Source organism: Macrosteles quadrilineatus, unplaced genomic scaffold (genome assembly GCF_028750875.1).
Source record: "Macrosteles quadrilineatus isolate MER2022 unplaced genomic scaffold, UCM_ALF_1.0 Scaffold_2__2_contigs__length_208266976, whole genome shotgun sequence".
NCBI classification, from domain to species: domain Eukaryota; kingdom Metazoa; phylum Arthropoda; class Insecta; order Hemiptera; family Cicadellidae; genus Macrosteles; species Macrosteles quadrilineatus.
The window spans coordinates 14485402-14507597 of NW_026542595.1; the positions used below are offsets into that span (position 1 = coordinate 14485402).

The 22196-nt window shown below is 35.6% G+C and overlaps 2 protein-coding genes across 2 annotated transcripts in view; both read left to right on the forward strand.

The window, feature by feature from the left end:
• Positions 1-3744: 3744 nt before the first annotated feature.
• On the forward strand, positions 3745-4980 carry LOC128983953 (uncharacterized). The gene has a single exon (XM_054403231.1). The coding sequence runs from the start codon at positions 3745-3747 to the stop codon at positions 4978-4980; it is 1236 nt and encodes a 411-aa protein (XP_054259206.1).
• A 5734-nt stretch (positions 4981-10714) lies between these two features.
• LOC128985574 (Kv channel-interacting protein 1) overlaps positions 10715-22196 on the forward strand; it is a 236633-nt gene continuing 225151 nt past the window's right edge. The window contains exon 1 of the mRNA XM_054405188.1: positions 10715-11017. Coding sequence (XP_054261163.1) covers positions 10862-11017 — 156 coding nt within the window. The 5' untranslated portion in view covers positions 10715-10861. The remainder of the gene's footprint in view (positions 11018-22196) is intronic.

Genomic DNA, 22196 nt, shown 5'->3' on the forward strand with positions numbered 1-22196 from the left:
TCAACATACTTGATCATAATAACAACCCGATACTCAATAGTAATGTTGAAAACCTGGTGTACTTGGACTTGGTATCATTATAAGAGCATCATGATGTCTATATTTAAATTCGATCGGTTCGGAGAAGAACTGGCTGACAGCAGTGCTAACCATAATAGCATTTCAACAGATAAGTTAAATGAAAAACTTTCATCGTTGGAATTCACTTGCAGTCACGATACAGATTCAAAGATCAGTAACATGAAAAGAGAATTTATTTCTCAGGTAGATAACATGTTTGATAAGTTAAAAAAGGATCTGACCTCCATTATAAACAAACAAGTCGGGTTCGAGAAACATTATATTAGTGCCAAGAACAAAAGGATAGTAAAAGTTGCAAAAGCTATAGATAAGACTGATGTGGTTGTTAAAGAACAGCTTGAAGAAGTAAATGATAAAGTTGATGGTATTTTAAAAGGTCTCGAAGTCACAAAAGACTGTATTCAGATCAAAGGAGGTAGAAAGATCTGTGGCATCAGTCGCAGCAACAGTGCATATGACGCCATTAACGGAATTGAACTTCTAGAGCTGTCTAAACGTCTACACCGAGTAAAAACTTTGATTGGTAGGTCTAGAGCAACAACAGTCGATGTTTAAATAAACAGAGCGAGACATTAGGCTGTCAAGGAGTTTCCTATGAAACCAACCAAGTGGTATTATAAGTAAAGGCAATGGAAATAAACGTCTACTATAGAGATGGTGAAAGGGTGGAAGGTGGTGTCTTCCCAAAACCACTTCGTTGCTTGATCGTTGGTCCATCAGGGTGTGGGAAAACGAATTTACTGCTTAATCTCATATACAACAAAGATGGTATCACTTTTAAACATCTCTACGTGTTCAGTCGATCAATAGAACAACCAGCGTACCATGATCTACAAAAACACTATGAAAGAGTGCAGAAAAACCTCGGCTGCAAAATTGCGTTCTTCTTCTCTGATTGTTCCGACTTGGTTCCATTGGATGAATGCAAACCAAATTCACTGGTTGTGTTTGATGACTGTTTACTTGATGAGCAATCAAAAATCAAAGACTATTACATCAGAGGTCGTCACAAAAATATATCATGTATATACCTGAGTCAGAGCTATGGTCGTGTCGATATGCAAGTAATCCGTAACAACCTAAATCTGCTGTGTGTGTTTCAACAGAACAAGCATTACTTGACACGTATTCATGAGGATTTTGTCAGTTCCGATATGTCGTTATCTGAGTTTGAAAAGCTCTGTCGTCGGTGTTGGCAGGAACAACATGGATTTGTAACCATCAATACCACTAAAAAAGCTCATGCTGGAAAATATAAATGCATGCTGAAGAAAACTATATTTACAACGTCAATGTGAAATGTCACATCTTAAGCTAGAAACGATATATCACGTTTTTTGATTGAAATGTCGTTTTTATACTAGAAACGTTATATCACGTTTTTTGAATGAAATATCGTTTTTTGATGGATATGTCGTTTTTATACTAGAAACGTTATATCACGTTTTTTGAATGAAATATCGTTTTTTGATGGATATGTCGTTTTTATACTAGAAACGTTATATCACGTTTTTTGATTGAAATGTCGTTTTTCGACGATATGCCAATTTTATACTAGAAACGATATATGTCGTTTTTTCTGACGTTGTATAATATAAGTGAACATAAGTTATGATGGATGCAAAAGCTGCTAAGCGACTTGAAGCTATCGAGAGTAACCTGATGAAAAAGTTTCATGACGCTGAATTGGAAGAGCAAAAACAACGTGAACAAAAACTTAAAGAGATATCAGTTGTATCGTCTCCAACAAAAAGTCCATCCACCACAATCATTACAAGAGATGTCCAAAAACAACCGTTGACTGTCACCAAGGCAAAGCAACTAGAAAATGTAAAAAATAGACTTCAACAACAATTTGCTAACAAACACATTTTAGAAAGAGAGGAACAACGAGAAAGGGAAAAGAAATATCAAACCATTACCGATGCAATAAAAGAGAAAAAGGAAAAAGATGATCTATTAGAACAAAAGACAAAGGAGTGGTTGAAAAAGCAAAAATACAATCAAATGGTTGCTCGCTTTAGACCAAGAGTATACAGTACACCATATCGTAAACAAATTCCCTTCGATAACGAAGATGAAGTGGAAACTGAAAACGTTCAGAACAAATCAATCAGACAGTTGGTGGACTCAAATGTAATCAATTTGGGCAGTGTTGGTGTGAGATACTTACCTCGTGCAAGTGATTCACAGTTTGGTATTTATTATGATGTGACGAGTGAACGTTTGAAAATTGGATCAGAACCAATCACCTTTAATTACGATGATATAGTGATGTCAGGTAAAAGTTTTGTCGGCAGTGAAGGTCTTTGGAAACTCTTGACGAATAAAGGTTTTGTTAAGTCTGATGAGTACACATCTGACGATTGGAATTCATACAAAGAAATTCTGTTGACATCCAACTCGTTGTATCAAAAGAACGATCCCTCGACTAGACGACCGAAATCAAGTCAGGGTCAAAAGTGGAAACAGATGATCAAACCCATTTGGGATGAGATGAATAAATCCGCAACCCCAACTACATCAACACCCACAGAGACAGTTGGGTCTGGGTTGAAACGGTACGATGACAAAACACCAATCGAATATCGGTACATAAAGGATTTAAACGAACTGATCAGTCGGCTCAATTTCATACACGCTGAGGAGGCTGCTTGAAACAATAACTTTCACAATGAGAAACTGTCAGTCGTGAAATTCATATACGACCGCATGCAGGAGCTAATCGAACGACCAAACGGATTGAAGTATCTCATACGCTGTCTGTCAGCGTTACCTGAACACGCTATTCAAGGATCGGGGTTGTTGAACAACTTAATCAACAGTTTACCGTTTGAGCTACACGCTCCACGTAATTGGAATCTTGATACGTACAATTATTGCGGACCTGGTACGAAGCTATCTGATCGCCTGGCTCGTGGTGACAAAGGAGTCAACCCCTTAGACGAGGCATGCAAGAAACATGACATATGGTATCGGGATCATAGGCGTGCCGAAGACCGATGGGTGGCAGATAAGAAATTGCAAGACGCTGCTTGGAATAGGGTCACGTCTTCTGACGCCGATCTAAACGAACGCGCTGTCGCACTCGGTACGACTGGTGCAATGTGGATGAAGCGCAAACTCGGTCTCGGGCTAGGAACGTCTGTATGTATATAAGTGGGAGAAAGAGTACAACATGGAAAACGCATGGACGATTCTTTCTCGGGAAGCGAAAGCACCTAAGGGCGTTCTCACAGACGAGTTCGTTATGAAGTACGCTAAGGAGCTCGACTGGGGTCTCCTATCCGAAAACTACGATTTCAGCATCGACATGTTACACATGTATTTCCATCGTGTAAACTGGTATGCCGTACTGAAGAGGACAAAGTTCGATGAGAGCTTCCTCCGGGAAATGGCTATCAACTTTAACGAGTGCTGGTATGTGGTCAGCAAATATCAAACACTGTCTGAATCATTCATACACGATTTTGCAGGCAACGTAGATTGGTACTACATCATAAAGTATCAAAACGTGTCCAAGGAATTCCTTGAAGAACACGAACATAATCACGGATTTAATACACGGCTCCTGAGTTCGCTACTGAGCATGAGGCCTAAAGAGTAAAATCGTAATGTTAACATAGTATATTTTTTTCAGCCTATATTAAGTAACCAACACAAATGGATGCTACATACAATCAGTTTTCAAGCGGTGTGGTGAAGAGCGAATACCGCTCTGTCATGCCGGTGTCTGAACTCAATTTCAACACTCCAAATAATTACACGGGTTTCAAACTCGATCACGGTGACACGTTTTACGATTCAGGAATACAATTTCACATTTGTGGTAAAGTCATCAAGAAATCTGACGGGGCTGCTTATGCCGATAAAACAAACATTAAACTCATCGACAATTTCGTACCGTTTCTGTTTACTCGAATTGAACTCAAGAAACACAACACCACAATCGACACTGTCGACTATCCTGGTGTCACAAGCACGGTCAAGGGAATCCTCAACTATTCCAGTTCGAACAAGAACTCTTTAGCAAACTGTGGTTTCGTATCCACGTTCACTGGTGGAGGTAATTTTGAAGTAATCGGTACCCTTGCACACCTCGGTCTCGGCTTCTTCGATCATCTACGGTATCCTATGTACAAGGGCGGATTCGAAGTCGTATTCACCCGTGCTGAAGATAACGATGCACTATTCGTTTGGAAAGGATCAGCCGCAACAGACACAATACCAGAGGATGGAAAAGTCGAAATCAAATCTTTCGTTCTTCGAGTTCCGTTAGTCGAGTATACGGCCACCAGCAAGATTCAATTGATCGATGGGTTGACCCGTTTGAGTGATCATAGCAAATTGGTATACAACTATTACCAGTGGCAGTGTATTGAAAAGAAAGGTGTTTTCGGGGCCTCATTCAACTTCGATATCACTAACGTTTATAGAAATGTATACAACCCGAAATTTGTCATTGTGGGGTTGCAAACTAGCCGTTGGAATGACCAGAAGAAAATTCCCTCCCGTTTTGATAGTTGCAACATAAAAAATGTCGCAGTGAAAATAAACGGAGAACGTTATCCTCAAGAAATGCAGAACATACACATCACTGAAGGCAAATGGAGACTATTATACGAACAGTTGGTCAGATATCGTCTGGTGAACTTTGGAGACACCAATGTGTTTGTATCTCCTTCAGAGTTCAAGAATGATTATCCACTGTTGGTGATAGACACTCATCTCCACCCAATGAGCACAGATCGCTCGAGAAGTGACATCCAGATTGAGTTAGATTTTGTAAATGCTATCGCGACCGCGCAAGCCGATGCCGGAACAACAGCATACATAGTCGTGGTCTCTGAAACTGGATTCAGTTATGACATTTCAAGAAACATCATTAGACAACTGTAAACAATTTCTAGGAGATCACTGTAAGAAAATAAAAACACAAAAAAATATTATTTTTGTCCCAGAGGAATGAGGCAAGGGTTGAATTTTGTCTCCATAAGGTCTATATTAAACCCCAGCACAGGACAAACATACATACTCCATGTGTGGGGTTGGAGGACACCTCCGGATTTTGTTGGGAGGTATTCCCATAAGAGCCCATATTGGATCCCGAAGTAGGACGCACATATATATACTACTAGGGAAGGTGGTGGTGGGTCTTCGTAACCTCCCGATTTTGACTCCCATAAGGGTCTATATTGGATCCCAGAGTAGGACGAACATATATACTCTACTGGCTGGAAGGGAGGGATCTTGAAAATGGGCAAATCTCTAGTCTACTGGGGAATTTTCCAGAAACGACTTTTCGATGAGTGGAAGAGTAAACAGATGAGAATCCCTGGTCTGTCGGGGTTGATCCAGAACCGGCTTTTCCCTACTACTTACCGGTAGTGAATTTTGCCCACGTAAAAAACAATGATTTGTTACTGTTTTGTCAACTGATTCAATTGTTAACAACCAAATGTATACAGCCAAAGTAAATAGTAACATTAAATTTAAGGCATATCCTACAAATACTACCAGTTTTGTAATGTTCCTAACTGTAATAAAGACATACTGTAGGATAATGTCTGTTTTATAACAAAATATTACTCTTTGTAGTGTTGCAAAAAGTAACGTTCAAAACACGAGTAAAAAGTGGTCCTATACATATACTCGACCATTTTAAGTGCTCTATAAATCTTGCACTTCAAACATGGTCTCAAATATGTAATAACTAACTTTCGACTCTTTTTTATGAAATATACGATTTCAGTTCAGCTTAGCTATAGAACAGGAATATAAATGGAAGAATATACGAGTAAGATATAAAATTGAAAACTTAACAGTACAAATATGAATGATAAAAAACAAACAAAAAACTTAACAATAACAATTAAAAACAGTGATGGTTTGACAATGATTTGGACTAGAATACTATGATCCTAGAGGGTTGTCAACATTGACAGAAATCGAAATGGAAGAATAAAAAATAAAAAAAATAAAAACATGAAAAAATAAATATATTTAATTATACAATAAAAAAACAGATTTTTACTAGAATAATATGATGGTAAATATTTACCAGTATTGACAGGAAAATGGCTTGAAAAGTGAAACCAGACAATTATAATGTGGTAATGGAGAAAACAAGTAAATAGTGAGCAAGGTTGTGGGTTAAGTTGAAGAGGGTATGTTATGGTATCTCATGTGTCAAATTTCGAGCAGAAAAATTAACTTAAATTACTAGGTATAAAAAGACAGAATTAACAATTTACTATGTTAGATGTGAATTAACAATATTATTGTGAAGAGAAAGAAATGGATTGAAAATTAATTTAAAAAATACGGATTTTTATATGTAAGTTTGGGGTGTATGTTTGTTTGATGTGATGTGTGTTTGGGTGTAATTCTAATCGTAACACACACATCATGATCTCTAATATACTTTTAATTCATCCCCGTTGGTAACGAATCGCTGAAGCTTCTTACAGTATAAACGTTTGAGGTCAGGGACAGATGAAGATAAGGTTGTAACGTGAACCTGTCCGTCGTGATGACATGGCCTGCACAGTGCACGCCACACACTATAATGCTACACGCTACACCACTACATCTCTCACGCACACAATATGTCCACTTGTATAGTATCACATCCACGTCTGGCGATAGAAACAAAAGAAGTCATAACTTACTAGCATAGCGTAACCTAAACTCCATACTAGCGCCCACTAGCGACAGAGGAAGTCGACCGATAAGCTGCCTAAGCCAGAGAAGAGGAGTGGTCATTAATATAGGGAGAGGTTACTTCTGTCTTTCTTTGATTAGGGCCAAGCTTCCAGCTTCCATAAATGTGTCTAACGCAACCGGGTATTGGGTCAGTGTAACCTAAACCTCTGCGCTAAACAAGACATTTTGTAACAAAACAATGCCTCCTCAAAGTAATGCACTTGCTTAAGAACATAAAGAAAGATAATATCATAGATAAAACATACCTTGTGTTAAGTCTATGATAAAATGTCGTGCAAAACAATTCGGACTACTGACGAAAAATACCATAAAGCTGTATAAATAGTTTTTACCTAACCCGCCATGTTAAACTTCCCTATCCCTAGCGTGATGTATACAACTTCTTTACTTCTCGAGTGATGTAAAGTTGAAAAAACTCACTCGGTGAGGTAATGAAACCCATTGAAATAACATTGAGTGCTTAACTTAAAAAAAATATACCTCTATGGAGCCAACGACGTTCAACGCTAGAAATCAGCTGTGCGCCTGAATGTGATTGTTATGCTTTTAAGTATTTTCCTAACCTAGCTTTTGTTTGTCAAAAAGGCTGAAGCAACCCCAAATTTCAATCCCGCCAATTCGTAAACCGGATGGAAGCTGGGCTAAGAGTGACATAGAAAAATCTGAAGCTTTCGGGGATTACTTTTCCAATGTATTCAAGCCAAATGTAGGTGTGGTCAATAATGAAGAAGAAATAATAGAATTCTTGGACTCTCCACTTCAACTTGACTTTCCTCTGGAAAAATTCAGACCTACAGAAATTAAGGCAACCATTGACAAATCGCTAAATCCGAAAAAATCTCCTGGTTACGATTCTATCACTGGGAAAATGTTAAAAGAACTGCCAAGGAAAGGAATGATTTTTATTGCATTTCTCTTTAATTCTATATTGAGACTAGACCACATACCAACTCAATTTAAGAAAGCCCAATTAATTGTTATACCAAAACCAGGAAAACCTCCTCATGAAATCACTTCCTACAGACCTATAAGTCTCTTGCCTATAGTGTCCAAGTTGTTTGAGAAATTGTTCCTCAAAAGACTACAAGCTATTTTTGAAGAAGACGACGTCATTCCAGGACACCAATTCGGGTTTAGACGGAGACATGGCACCGTGGAGCAGGTCCATAGGGTTGTTCATACAATTCGAAACTGTTTGGAAAACAAACAATTTTGTTCTGCTGCTTTCCTTGATGTCAGTCAGGCATTTGACAAAGTATGGCACTCTGGCTTACTATTCAAAATTAAGAAGTTACTACCCCATTCAGTTTTTCCTATTTTAAAATCATATCTTACCAACAGAACTTTCCAAATTAAACATCAAAATTACTTAACTGACCTTTACCCTATAGAATCAGGAATCCCCCAAGGAAGCGTGCTTGGACCATACTTGTATATTCTCTATACATCGGACCTACCAGAAAGTGTAAACACTATGGTTGCTACATTTGCGGATGACACGGCGATTTTATCTGTCCACGACAATCCAGCTCAAGCTACAGCAAATTTACAGCTAAACTTGGATGAAATTTCTCATTGGTTTAAAACATGGAGGTTCAAAATTAATGAAAATAAATCAGCACACATTACTTTTACCTTAAATCAGGCTACATGTCCTCCAGTATCCATGAACAATATTCACCTCCCTCAAGTAACGGAAATAAAATACTTGGGCATGCACTTAGATGCAAAGCTTAATTGGAAGGCACATATCTGGACTAAAAGGCAACAACTAAATTTAAAAACAACTAAACTTAATTGGCTTCTTGGATCTAAATCAAAACTCAGTACACAAAATAAATTGTTACTGTACAAAACAGTTTTAAAACCAATTTGGACTTATGGTATTCAGCTTTGGGGATCAGCAAGTACCTCAAACATTGAAATTATTCAACGTTACCAATCAAAATTATTACGTAAAATTGTCAACGCTCCTTGGTTTGTTACCAACAGAACACTTCACAATGATCTTCAAATTCGAACAGTAAAAGAAGAAATTACAAAATATAGTGAAAAATACATTATAAAATTGGAAAATCATTCAAATCATCTTGCACTTAATTTATTGGACAATCACAACACCATTTACAGACTGAAGCGACATACAATATTGGACCTCCCATTCAGATTCGGCTAAGTGTTATCAAAATTCTCTTTGTTAGCTAGTGTTGACAGTGGTCAATCACTAGCTCATGTTCTTCAAGTTATTGTTGTTGTATTACTATTTATATCATTTGCTTATTGTTCAACTTGAACAGATTGTAAATTAAATAAAGTTAAAAAAAAAAGCTTTTGTTTGTAAAAGAATGTTACTGTTAGAAGATGAATTAAATGGATAATGAAAAATATTGTACGCAGCCACATGTATATTGTCAGGTCAGGTAAAATTTTTGTACGTTACACGTTACGCAAGAGCGTGTTTACATCACTTAGGTGAATTATGCAACTCGCTTCGGCCGGGGCCACACTCATCTTATCTCGCTGAATTTTTTCCACGGGCGTTACCCGTGGGTTTGAGAGATACATTACGGTATATGGGGCAGGCCACACTAGACTAAAAACGTCCGTGAAAGCGTTTGTCAAACGGAATTGCACGTGTATTCTCTACTAACATTCCACGGGCGTTGCACGTAAAACTAGTCGTGGGGCATTGCGGCTTATGGGAGTGAACACACTCATCTTATCTCGTTGAATTTTTTCCACGGACGTTTCTAGTTTTAACCTGTTTGTTACTGTGCAGTGAGCGTGGAGGGGGGGGAGCCGGATCACGGACACGGACGATTTTTATTGCCAGTGTGGCATGCTCTATCTATCAGTCTCACTGACTGGTTTGCCCAAAAAACCTATCTCAGACGAGTGTGGCCACGGTCTTACTGTTTCAAAAAACGTTTTTGAAAACGGAAAATACAGTCTAGCTGGTTAAAAATTACAAGTGTGGCCCCGGTTTAAAGCCTACATTTATTTTACACTAAGCTATTAGCTATTATATTTTACAAAAAAAAAAAAAAAAAAAAAACTCGCTTTTTACCCTCCCTGAAGCAGCAAACTTAGGCGCTCATTAAACCTAATGTTATCTAAATATATTTCAGTGAAAATGAAATCAGGCAATTGGAAATTCGCTTAGTCTGCAGATTTGCTGCGGCGGGGTTATTATTTTCATAGTTCCACTTAACACTCAGCTGGAGCGCTGTTCTACCATTGACTAAATGTTACTGCAGTACCTATTACCAATTAATTTATTCTTGTCGGTATTTCACATTTATTTGTGTAGCATACATTATTTTTCACCATGGCCAATACTGATATAGTGTTGAGTATTCTTTGATGTTCATTTAATTTGCCAAATTATCAATATATCTTGAAGCTTCTCTGACACTGAAGTTAAGTTACAATAGCTGGATTTAAATTTCCACAATTCGTATAAGGTCATGATGTCAGTCTTATAGACATCAAGAGACAGACTTTGGTGCAAGAGACGAGTTTGATCCCTGTTATGTAAAAAAATCCAGAGGTTTCACCTCTGTAAAAACGTGTAGGATGCTTTCATACAAAATGTCGCTGGCGTGGAAACTAACAAACCAAATAGAATCGAATGAATTTAGTAATATACAGAAATAAACTTTCATTACATAAAGTATGCCCTACATAAATAAATTGTTTGCCTTTCATGCTTCATAAAAACAGAATACGGATTAATAAATAATGCATGAGCTGTTTAAACATTTATATATTTATCGTGGTGTGTTCTGGCATAAATGGGGTCTATTCACTGTGATTTATTCATACTACAAGTCGATTCAAGTAATACAGTAGGATTGTAACAGCGTGAGGCGTGAGGCGTGTGAGGCGTGGGGTGAGAAGTGTTGTAGTGGTGGTGGTGTGGTGTGGTGCGTGGTGCGCGGGCGCGAGGCCCGGCGTGTCTCCTCATGTAGACGTAGCCCAGTCGTGACCAGGGCTCGCCCGGGACCAGGACGTGGCCGTGTGACAGTGTCAGTGACAGTGACAGTGATGTACCATGGCCACCCCACCAGACAGCCCCATAGAGGAGAACAACTATGAGTTGGAGCCTAGTCGTCTGCCCAAGCATCGACCGGTCGCTCTTGAGGACCTGTGTAGGCAGACCAAGTTTACCCGCCAGGAGATACGAGTCATGTATAGAGGATTCAAACAGGTACCGTCCACCCCGGCCCCGGCCCTGGCCCGGCCACCCCTACCTCAACACTCCAACACTCTCCACACATCACACATCACACTTCCTGCCTTCGATATAAAACAAATTGCTACTTTGGAACAAGTAAATAATAAATCTCAAGTTCTATTACTTGATGGAAAGAAACCATTGAGAGCTTATTTTGCAAATTTCTTAACTGTTGAATCTAGTAAATCAACCACGATAGTTTATCAATTTCTTATCCTTGCAATTATATTTACATGGTACACCCATAGTTGATAAACTCTCATAGTGTGATTCAATAGGGTTAAATCTTCATCTTACTCATTTAGCAGAACGAAAGTGACAAAAACATAATTAATGAGTTTTATATTGAATTGTGTTAGACAAGTTACTACCGATAGTCTTCGAGACACTCAGAGGGATGGCTAGAGATGAAAGGGTGAAATATGTAAATAGACTGGCCAGTAGTAAATTATGGTTCAGTTTATCGATACTCTCACTTTTACTACCTATGTTAAAATTAAACCTTCAATACATCGATGATCTCACAATAAAGCCGAGTTAAAGCCTAAAAGGAAGTAGTGAGGTAGAAATATAGTTCACTTTGTCGAATCTCTCAAAATAACCAAGCTAAAACTCAAGATAAAGAAGCCAAGTAGTAAAATTAAGTGGACTTAATCAAAATTAAAACTCCTAACGTTATGAAATTTACCTATAGTATTTATTTCAACATTTCACCACAGACAATATAATACTCTAATGATAGTTTACTCTATTGTCTGTGATTTCACTTTTTTGTTTGAAATGTAATTTGTTAAGTCCGGCAAGGAACAAAACCCTCCATGAATCCACGGCGTGTCGCTCATACAGAGAGTAAATCTGCAGTCCCTTTCCCAAGCATGACTTTTATATGTCATTTGGTAAGGATTTTTTCTACCTACATGAAAAAAAAACGTATTAACAGACTAAACATAAACCAAAACGTAGAATCCCAGAAACTAGATTTAAATGGTTTTTGGTTGAAGTCAGCCAATACGGCTTTGTCTTTCTTAAAAATAAAAAAAAAACTACATAGATCGTTGAAAATTTTGCCAAACCAAATTACAAATAGAACTCTAAAAACTACTCTGTAACTTGTAAGTAAATGTCATTACCACATATTATTATTTTGGGTTTGGTGTATAAAATATATTTATATTGTACTTATCGTAAATCAAATAGTCCCTTATTTGAGTTCAGTATCTTAACACTCAAAACAATATGTCAACTAAAAAGTGTCGTACATAGTATAGTACAATTCTTTTCCATAAGGTACCCTCGGGCTACTTTTCATAGCAGTGTTGCGATTCGAGGTAGAGTTTTTTGATGTCAATTGGATAGTTTCCATTAAAATTGATTAAATAGTAAATTACAGTACTTACATGGCTGACATTTCAAAAAGTTGTTCGTTTTGTCATGTCCATAACAGATTTCAAGTAAATTTCAGCAAAAGAGATTTTTTCATAACTTAGAGTTACGATTTAGCTTTATACTCGATGAGTTGGACTAAGGGCGTGTAACCATCTTGATTTATTCATTAATCAATGGTAAGAATTAACAATTTTCTGTATGAGATTTTAAGTACCACATCTTCAGCGTCCTCGCCCCTTTAGTCAACTTCTATATTAAAACTATAACCTGTAAACTATAACGTACATGCCTAACTGTTCATATAGGCCTATAACTCACATTACAAAAATATTCATAAGTCAGAAAGAAACTACCGTACACGATTTCAGCAGTGGTGTGACTTGTCCAAAGATTAGAGTGACTGGAGGCTGTCTACTCCGGAGGTCGGGTTCAAATCCCACAAATCAGCAACTCTGAGTATTTGTCTTGCTATAACACTCTGGTTCGGAGTCCTCCTTAGGCTATTACGTGCACCCATGTCCACCTGTAGAGTGAAAGGATCGGCATCTAACACCAGGGCTGTCCCTGAGAATTCTTCATGTTAATCTACATAATTACTTAATTACAGTATTTTATCGATATATTAAATTTTAAAACATACCTTTTCTTGATTTTCAAGATTATTTTGGTAAATACAGGGTTTCTATAAAATAATGGTGCGGTTTTAACATCCGGTAAAACTGTTATAAGACAAATTAAATAACTTCTGTTGGTATCCCTGTATCCAGTAGCTCAAACAGTTTTGTTCACAATAGTTAAAACAGCTGTTTTGATTGTTGTGCTATTCAAAACACTTCTTATTCAATAAGTTGAGTTTTTTTTTACCAACATGTTTTGAGATCAGGAAAAAGCTAAGTGTGTATTGTTATTAAGTGAGTTAACGTCAGGGACTTTAGTGCAACGGACATTTCGAAGAACATTCAATAAAGCTCCGCCTCATAAAAACAACATTAATCGTTGGAGTAAGCAATTCATAAACACTGGGTCAGTTAAAAAGGAAAGTAGACCTGGTAGACCAACAGTATCTAACCAGACAGTTGAAGACATCAGACTATCTTGTGTTAGAAGTCCAAAGAAATCCCTCCCTCGCCGTAGTCTTGAATTAGAAATACCTGCAAGTACTCTTCACAAAGTTTTACACAAAAGACTCAATCTTCATGCCTACAAAATTCAACTTCTTTAAAAAATAAAAACAACAGATTTGATGAAAAGACCAGGATTCGCTACATTTATGTTGAACCAAATGGCAGAAAATGAACCATTTTTGAATTAAGTAGTTTTTTTTTCAGATGAAGCCACATTTCACATCAGTTGTGTTAATAGGCACAACTTAAGAATTTGGGGAGCTCAGCGTCCTCATGAAACTTTTGAAAAGGAAAGTGACTCGCCAAAAATAAACGTTTGGTGCAGAGAAGAAGTAATTGGGCCATATTTCTTCGCCGAAAAAACTATCAATGGAAATGTTTACTTGGACATGTTAGAAAACTATTGTTTTCCTCAACTTGACGACATGGGAAATGCAAACAGCCTTTATTTTCAGCAGGATGGAGCATCTCCACATTATAAAACAATTGTTCGAGATGCTTCCTTAAGTTCCCAAACAGGTGGATTGGAAGGAGCGGTCCTATAGCATGGCCCCCAGGAGCCCGGACCTGACTCCATGAGATTTTCTCTTTGGGGTCATGTAAAGAACATAGTATATGCTCAAAAAATTCACAATTTGGACCACCTAAGGAAAAGAATCATTCATGCAGTTTCAACGGTAACAAGAGAAATGTTGCAAAATTTGTGGGCTGAAGTAAATTATCGTTTGGATGCTGCAGGGCATGATGGAATGGTGGCCATGTTGAGCTTTATTAGATACTGTATGTATAAAATATTTTTAATGTAAGGAATCCAATAAAGTAAATAGTTTTTCGTGCCTCTTCTCGTTATCTTTTTATTTCATAATTAAACCGCACCATTATTTTATGAAAACCCTGTATATACATTTACCCTAGTTTTATTAATCCATACCTAGAATGGTTATCAAGATTACATTTTCTAAACTATCCTCTCGTAATAAAGAGACTTGTTGAAGCCATTGTAATAGAGTTTGAGTGGCCAAATAGACCTTCGTTATGGGACTTGAACAAGTTTGTGTGTTTAATAGTCGCAATACATTTCTGAGTTGCAACTGTAAGTCTATGTAGTGTACGCTACTAAAGCTTGCAGTAACGTCATTTTTGTATCAACGGCCTTCAATCTACTACATACAATAAAAACAAAGGCTTTAATGGAACTACAATACAATTCATTTTAGAAAGGTCCAAAAATAGTGTTTATAAAATATACATAGTGGTCAAACATTTACCATAAAAATTGTTCGTAAAGTATGTAATGAATCAATACAAAATTCTAGTTCTGCTTAATACTTCTTAAAAAAAGATCCAAGATAAAAACAAATGTTTATTGCGATTGCGAGCTTGACATACCCGCCTTCTCAGGCAGCTCAGATCAGCTTTTGTCAATAGCTACTTAATCCTGTTAGCTAGTAAACTGGAATTCATTTGGTGACTAGTTTTCACGTTGAAAGAAGTAATATAACTATCGTTGTCGACGAAGTAAAGTTTTTTTTATACCCCGCAGCAGTATGCAGACTAAGCAAAATTCCATTTCCCCGGTTAGATTTTTACTCAATTATTCCCTTAAATTTGCCAGTCTTATTTTCAACTTGAATAACGTAAATTTTAAAGAGTTTTTAGGTTTGCTTCCACAAAAAAGGATATAAAATTGTGTTATTATTTAAATGTTTAGCTTAGTATGTATGACATGAGAAATCTACCAAATTCGATCAAAATTTTTATTCCTGAACAAACAAACGACAATAGTGTTTATTTATTCTCTATAAGAAATGTATTTATTTCTAAGAATACATAAGGGTTTTAGACTTACGCTTTTTTATACTTTTTTAACATATGTTCTTTTTAATCTTCACAAAATAGTTTAGAAAGATAGTGCAATTTTTTGTTGTTTTGTAGCTCATAATGGGAAACAAATTTGAACCCATAAAAACTCGTTTCCATAGTTTGATCATACTGGTTTATGAACTAGTTCGAATAAAAGTAGGCCTACAAGTTTGTACAAAATTTCATTAAAATCGGACAATTTTTGTATTCGAAATATTGTGCTAACGGACACACACACATTATACAGTATATGTCATTAGTTAGAACGACCCATGGAGACATTCAGTCTAGAGACAATTAACTGTTCACACAAACTATTGAAATATTTCTTTACTGTACATTCTTGTATTCCTGTATACATGTAATTTTGTCTTTTATTTGCATTAATTGGCAGGAACTTTCCCGGACAATTAATTCTCATTCAAATATTTACATTTAATGTAGGCATAAAAATAAATTGGAAACAAAGCTTAAGAAAGAGAAACGTTTGGTTCTTCCACTTAAGTATTGTGAATCTCATTGTCAGAGACAGCAATAATACTACACCACAACCGCCACTTGGATGGTTTCCAGATCTCTGGTTATTCGAAATCTTTGCTGCATACATAACAATAACAATGTCTTTCAAGTTGTTATGTTCTCACCCAGTAATACATTGTAATAACGAACTATAAAATATAATTATGTAAGCAATGACAGTTAATTTACATGTTTTTAAACAAAGATACATTTTTAATTTTAGGAAGGTTTGGTGAGACCATCTATCCATGGTCATACAAACAACTGACTAAACAAGACTGCCCAGCCAACCCCCAAAGATCACATTTGACCGATTACCCTACTGGTTTGCTGTTCCCAGATTCAACATAAATATAATTTGAAAATCCAAATAATTTGTAAATCCTGAAGTGTGTTTTAAGTTTCATTCTGGTGATGCTAGATTGTTGACTTAACTAAATATTTTCTAAATATTTTTGTGTAAATATTATAACTATATATAAATTTTGTTGTAGATTGTACAGTCCTTCTTGCTCAATATATATATATATATATTGCATACAGTTTAAACATTTTAATCTTTTCATCTGTTGTATAAAATAGTTGTACACATCCACCAACGCTTTTAGAAACAAAATTCAACCTTAAAGGCTCTTAAGAAATGTTTGTAGTTTTTAAATCTGGCAAGTAGTGAAAAACGCCATTTTGATTTTGACAACTTTCTTGTGTATGCTGAAATGAGAAAAACTTATACAATTTTCGAATACGTGATTTACCTTAATCACCCTTATTTACACGTCTTTTTTATTTTTTACATTTTAAATTTAAATCTTGAAATTTCAAAACCACTAGTCATTAAATGTTAATGTACATTTTTTTGGCCAATCTTCTTCAAATTAAATCACAAATCCTTCCATATTCACTCACAATAGTCCTTATCAATAGTCTTATGAAATATTAAAGAAACGATATCTATACTTTAAAAAAGTTGTAAATTTAGCTTGTATAAGTAGTAATTAAAAAAAGGATTTATTTTTAATTAAATAAGAAACAAAGCTTTATTTTGTATATATTTAGTACATATTATTTAATTTACAAATGAAATTGAGCTTTAAAGACAAAATAATTTGATTATGAAAATATCGAAGACTAAAAAATATATTAGTAAATATATACAGTATATTATGTTTCATTGCATCTCTCATTCTACTCTACAAAAATATCAACGAATAACATAATATACATAACTTACCAGTTCTTTAAATCAGTTCCATAGCCCATTGCCATTACATTTTCACACTTACCATTAATTAAACATATTAACAGATATTTCATCGATTTTAGAAACAAAAGAACACTGTGTACAGCTTAGTTTTATGATATTTTCCTTGGTTTAATTTAATCAGTGGTGTACCGAAACACATATAATAAATTTATCAAATGAAATAAGGTAAAAGTGAACTGCAAGCTATGTTAAGATAAAATAAGAGTACTTTGTACTAGCATTTAATAATTAAATATAGTTACACATATACCACAGATTTTAGAACACAAAAATCAACTGCATAAAATGTAGTAATTTATGAAACTGTTTTTAGTTAAGCATAGGTCTAGCAAAACTAAATTACTAAATTTACCTAAATATAAAAAAAATCAATATGAAGTGTATCCAACAAATGTTAAGCAGTGAGAATTTATAAAAAAATATCATCCAAACTCATACAAAACATGTATACATTGTAATTTTCATACTGTTTCCATGAAAATATATCAATAACATTATTTTTATTACTTAGGCACTTTAAAATAATCCAAACCAGAGCCTGAGTTGATACAGCAATGGTTATAGAATATTTTATTTAGTTCTATAATCATTGTCATAGTTTCTGATAAAATAATCTATGACAAAGTTTTAGATTAAATAAACCTACCACACAGTTGTGTAAAGTATCATTTTTATTTCTTTGTAACAGCTGTCTGAAATTGTGAAATATGCAATTTTTCTTTACTTGTTTACATTGAAATGTCAAAGCAAATTTAAACATTGTGGGTGTTCTCATTGCAGAAAAGGAGACCAGTCATTATTTACTGTAAAAATCCTCACCTCAGAACTTTTAAAGCCAAAGGGGCAAAGCCCACGGTTAGTATCGAAGTGTGAATAGTCCTATTACCATTCTTGTTGTGGTAGCTATATTTTTGTAAAATTTAAGACCAGTCGGTTCAGTAGTTTTGCGCCTATTAGTAATACCTCATACAGACAGACACCATTAGATTTTTGTATAATAATATAGATATGTAAATTTATTTATTTTTGCATGTTAACCATGATTGCAATGTATGTTAGTTCGGTTTTCCAAAGGAATATCTCAATGTCAATCGTTTTATTTGCCAAAGCACACTGTTTTCATTTTTTTTACAATTCTTAATAGTTATTTAAGTCAGAAAATTTCCCAAACGGTAAGGTTTTTATATATTATGTAAAGTAATGTTTCATAAATATAGCTATTTTTCGTTTTTTTCACACGGTTTGGAATGGAATTAAGGAAAGTCCCAAAATGACGAAGGATATTAGAGGCTCTTTTGGATAGAGTGGTGAACTATGTTAATTGTCTGAAAAAAATATTTGGCTTAATTTTTCCCAACACTAAATCTAAAAGATTTTAGCAAAGGTTTGATAATAAAATGGCTATAACTCCTATTGTGAACAATCAGCTGTTTAAGAGGATTCAATCGTTGTTGTTCAATTGTTTAATTGACTTTACCTCATGTGTCACCATCCACCATTCATAACTACGACAACCTCACCGACTGGCCTACCGCCAGACCCCTGCTGTTCTCACTGTCTATTATCATATTTCTACAGGGTTAATATTAGAATATATGCGCGTCACTTCTCTGACCGAGCGAAACCAACTCCCTACAACTAGCATCCGATTTGGCCTTGAAGGCCTACTTGTTATATTGCATTAACCGAGAAACAATATCGATATTTTGTCAATTATATGCTCGGTGTACGACAGAGAAGGCCTGCCAACCCTTTGATGCTCGACGGATTAATAATGATTTTACAATGAATAATATGGATATTGTTTATATGAGATTTCTTCTCGTGTCTTTTAAATGAGTAAGACTTATAGTTTTTTAATCTTTAATGGTAATTCGTTTATTATTTTACTTACAGTTGAAGAAAACACAATGGCGTGTTTTCAAATGGAGCCTTTAGGTCTCTAGTTGCGTTTTTGACAATAAATATCTGTACAACACATTACAAGTTAAAAGTAAATAGTTAAAAACTACACTTTAAAACAGGTACAGCAATAGCTCAACATTGAAATGTGTGGGATCAAAAATGGATCAATGTGTATGAAAGCACCGAACAATGTATTCTTAAATCACACAGCAAATGTATAAAACAAGTAGTTGGATTTAAAATGTTAAAATAGAAGAAAATAAAGCAAGCAACATCAATGCCTTACTGGTTTTGGTTGTGGTGGATGTTATAGCTTTCATAAATGAACAGACATCAACCTTGTTTGTTTGGGAATAATATACACAGCGACTTACAAAGTGTGAATGTACAACGTCAAGAGATTCCTTCATATAAAATTTAAAATATTCCACATGGCTTAAACGTGAAGGGTGTTTCTATATACCTCTTAGGCCTTTCAGGGACGAATTCCTAAAAAATAAATGAAATAAAAGAACTACTTGCATGAACATTTTGTTACCACATACTGAATCCATTAAAAACATTAATTAAAAAATGTAAATGTATATCCACGATTAAAAATATTGCGTTAAACGATTTGTAAAATTCTGCTCTGTCCTGAACTTTTCATTTAAATTCTTAAAACAATAATTAGGAATTAAATAGCACATACAGTAATAAGTATGGATATGAGTACTTAGGATGAGCAAATTTAGATATAATAAAAAAGTGCAATGGGAATTGTGATTTACAGTTATTACCAGATGAGGTACAAACCTTGAGTAGGTAAACGTGAAAAGAAACGAGGATCATTAGACCCACAGGTGAGAGCTGGCCCGCCGCCAGGAGTAGCGTCGCTACACGTAGATAATCACCCGGTTGTATCTAAACAGCTGATACACATGTACGTTAACAGACGACACTCCAGAGTGTACCACAGCCAAGAGCAGCGTCGCTACACGTAGATAATCACCCGGTTGTATCTAAACAGCTGATACACATGTACGTTAACAGACGACACTCCAGAGTGTACCACAGCCAAGAGCAGCGTCGCTACACGTAGATAATCACCCGGTTGTATCTAAACAGCTGATACACATGTACGTTAACAGACGACACTCCAGAGTGTACCACAGCCAAGAGCAGCGTCGCTACACGTAGATAATCACCCGGTTGTATCTAAACAGCTGATACACATGTACGTTAACAGACGACACTCCAGAGTGTACCACAGCCAAGAGCAGCGTCACTACACTTAGATAATCATCCGGTTGTATCTAAACAGCTGATACACATGTACGTTAACAGACGACACTCCAGAGTGTACCACAGCCAAGAGCAGCGTTCGGACAGTAAACATCGTTATCAATTAGTGCTCCCACTGATTAGGAATTCTTATCCTGCTTCAATGTCCTGTGTTATAGTTTCGTGTACTAAGTGTTAAATTCGTGTTTCATGAAATTTAAAATATTTCTATAATATTATCAGTTATGGCTAATTGTAGAATTTGTGTTAAAAACATAAGTGCTAAACAGCTAAAGTTGTCGTGTCAAGATTGTGATGGTGATTTTCACGCAAGTTGTTTGAAGTTCAGTAAAGCTGAAGTTGAATGTATCACTGCGGATGGACTTGTGTGGCGTTGTGACAAATGTGCTAAAGAAAAAAGAAAAAGTATGAGGTTAGAGTCTGCGACTTGTGAAGGTAAATTAAGCATAGATGATGTTATGAATGTAGTTACGGAGATAAGAGATATGCAAAAGAATCAGGAAATGAGTTTTAATGCTGCATATGAATCCATGAATCAGCAGCTTCAAGAGAACACAAATGCTCTTAAAGCTCAAAATGATCAAAATGAAAAATTGTATAAAATTATTGAAAGTATCACTGCTGAAAATAATGCGCTTAAGAAGAAAGTAAAAATGTTAGAAGAGCGTGTAGAGGAGTGTGAACAGTACTCGAGGTCTAATTGTGTGGAGATCCAGGGCATCCCTCGTACACCTACGGAGGATGTACTGACTATTGTGAAAGAAGTCGGCAAGGCTATGGACATGGACATCACTGATACCATGGTCGACACTTGTCACAGACTAGGACCTAGGGGAAGTGGAAGTACTCAATCAGGAATCATTGTCAAGTTTGTGCGTCGGATTGACAAGGAAGAATTTTTAAGAAAAAGGCGTGTGAAAAGAACACTCTCAACCAGACACATGGGTAGGACGGATGATTTGCCGATCTATATCAATGAATCATTGTCACCAGCCCGGCGGAGGTTGCACACCTTGGCGAGAACGTACAAGAAGGAGAAGAACTACAAGTTCCTGTGGGTGCGAAACGGCAAGATTTTTCTGCGGAAGGAAGAAAACGCTCCTGTCAAGGTAATTACATCAGAAGAGGACTTAAAGTAGTAATTTGTAGCTCGAGTCATCTTTTGAAAGACATGTCAGTAGTAAATACTAAAGTAATATCTAAAGCCAAAACTAAGTACAGCTAATAAAACAACTTTAAATTTATTTTTGTATTTCTGTAAAATCTGTAATGTATCACATATTATAATTCATGTATATTCTTCATATATTTTTTCCAAATAAGTAATTGTTGTGAATCAAATTTAAATGTTGCAAGTTATAATAACTTCTTAATTGTGCATCAGAACATACGTAGTATTAGGCAAAACTGCAATTTGTTGTTATCTGAATTAAGTAGTAAGGAACTTTTTCCTGAGTTTATCGTGTTAACTGAAGTGTGGATAGATAAGAGTGAGCTATGTTTCTACGAAATTCCTAACTATAATAGTTATATCAAATCAAATGATGAGAATAGAGCTGGAGGTACTATTGTTTATATAAAATCAGATATTGAGTTGATTAGTTGTGATCCAGTATATTTTCAGTCGGCAGATATATTAAAAGTAGAATTTAAATTTAATACACAGATTTTTTGTATGTTGGCAGTATACCGATTACATGGATACCATAAAGATCTGTTTGTAAATGAACTAAATGCTTATTTTAATAGCAACAATAATTTTAAATGTTATAAAAATGCCATTTTAGTTGGAGACATAAATTACAAC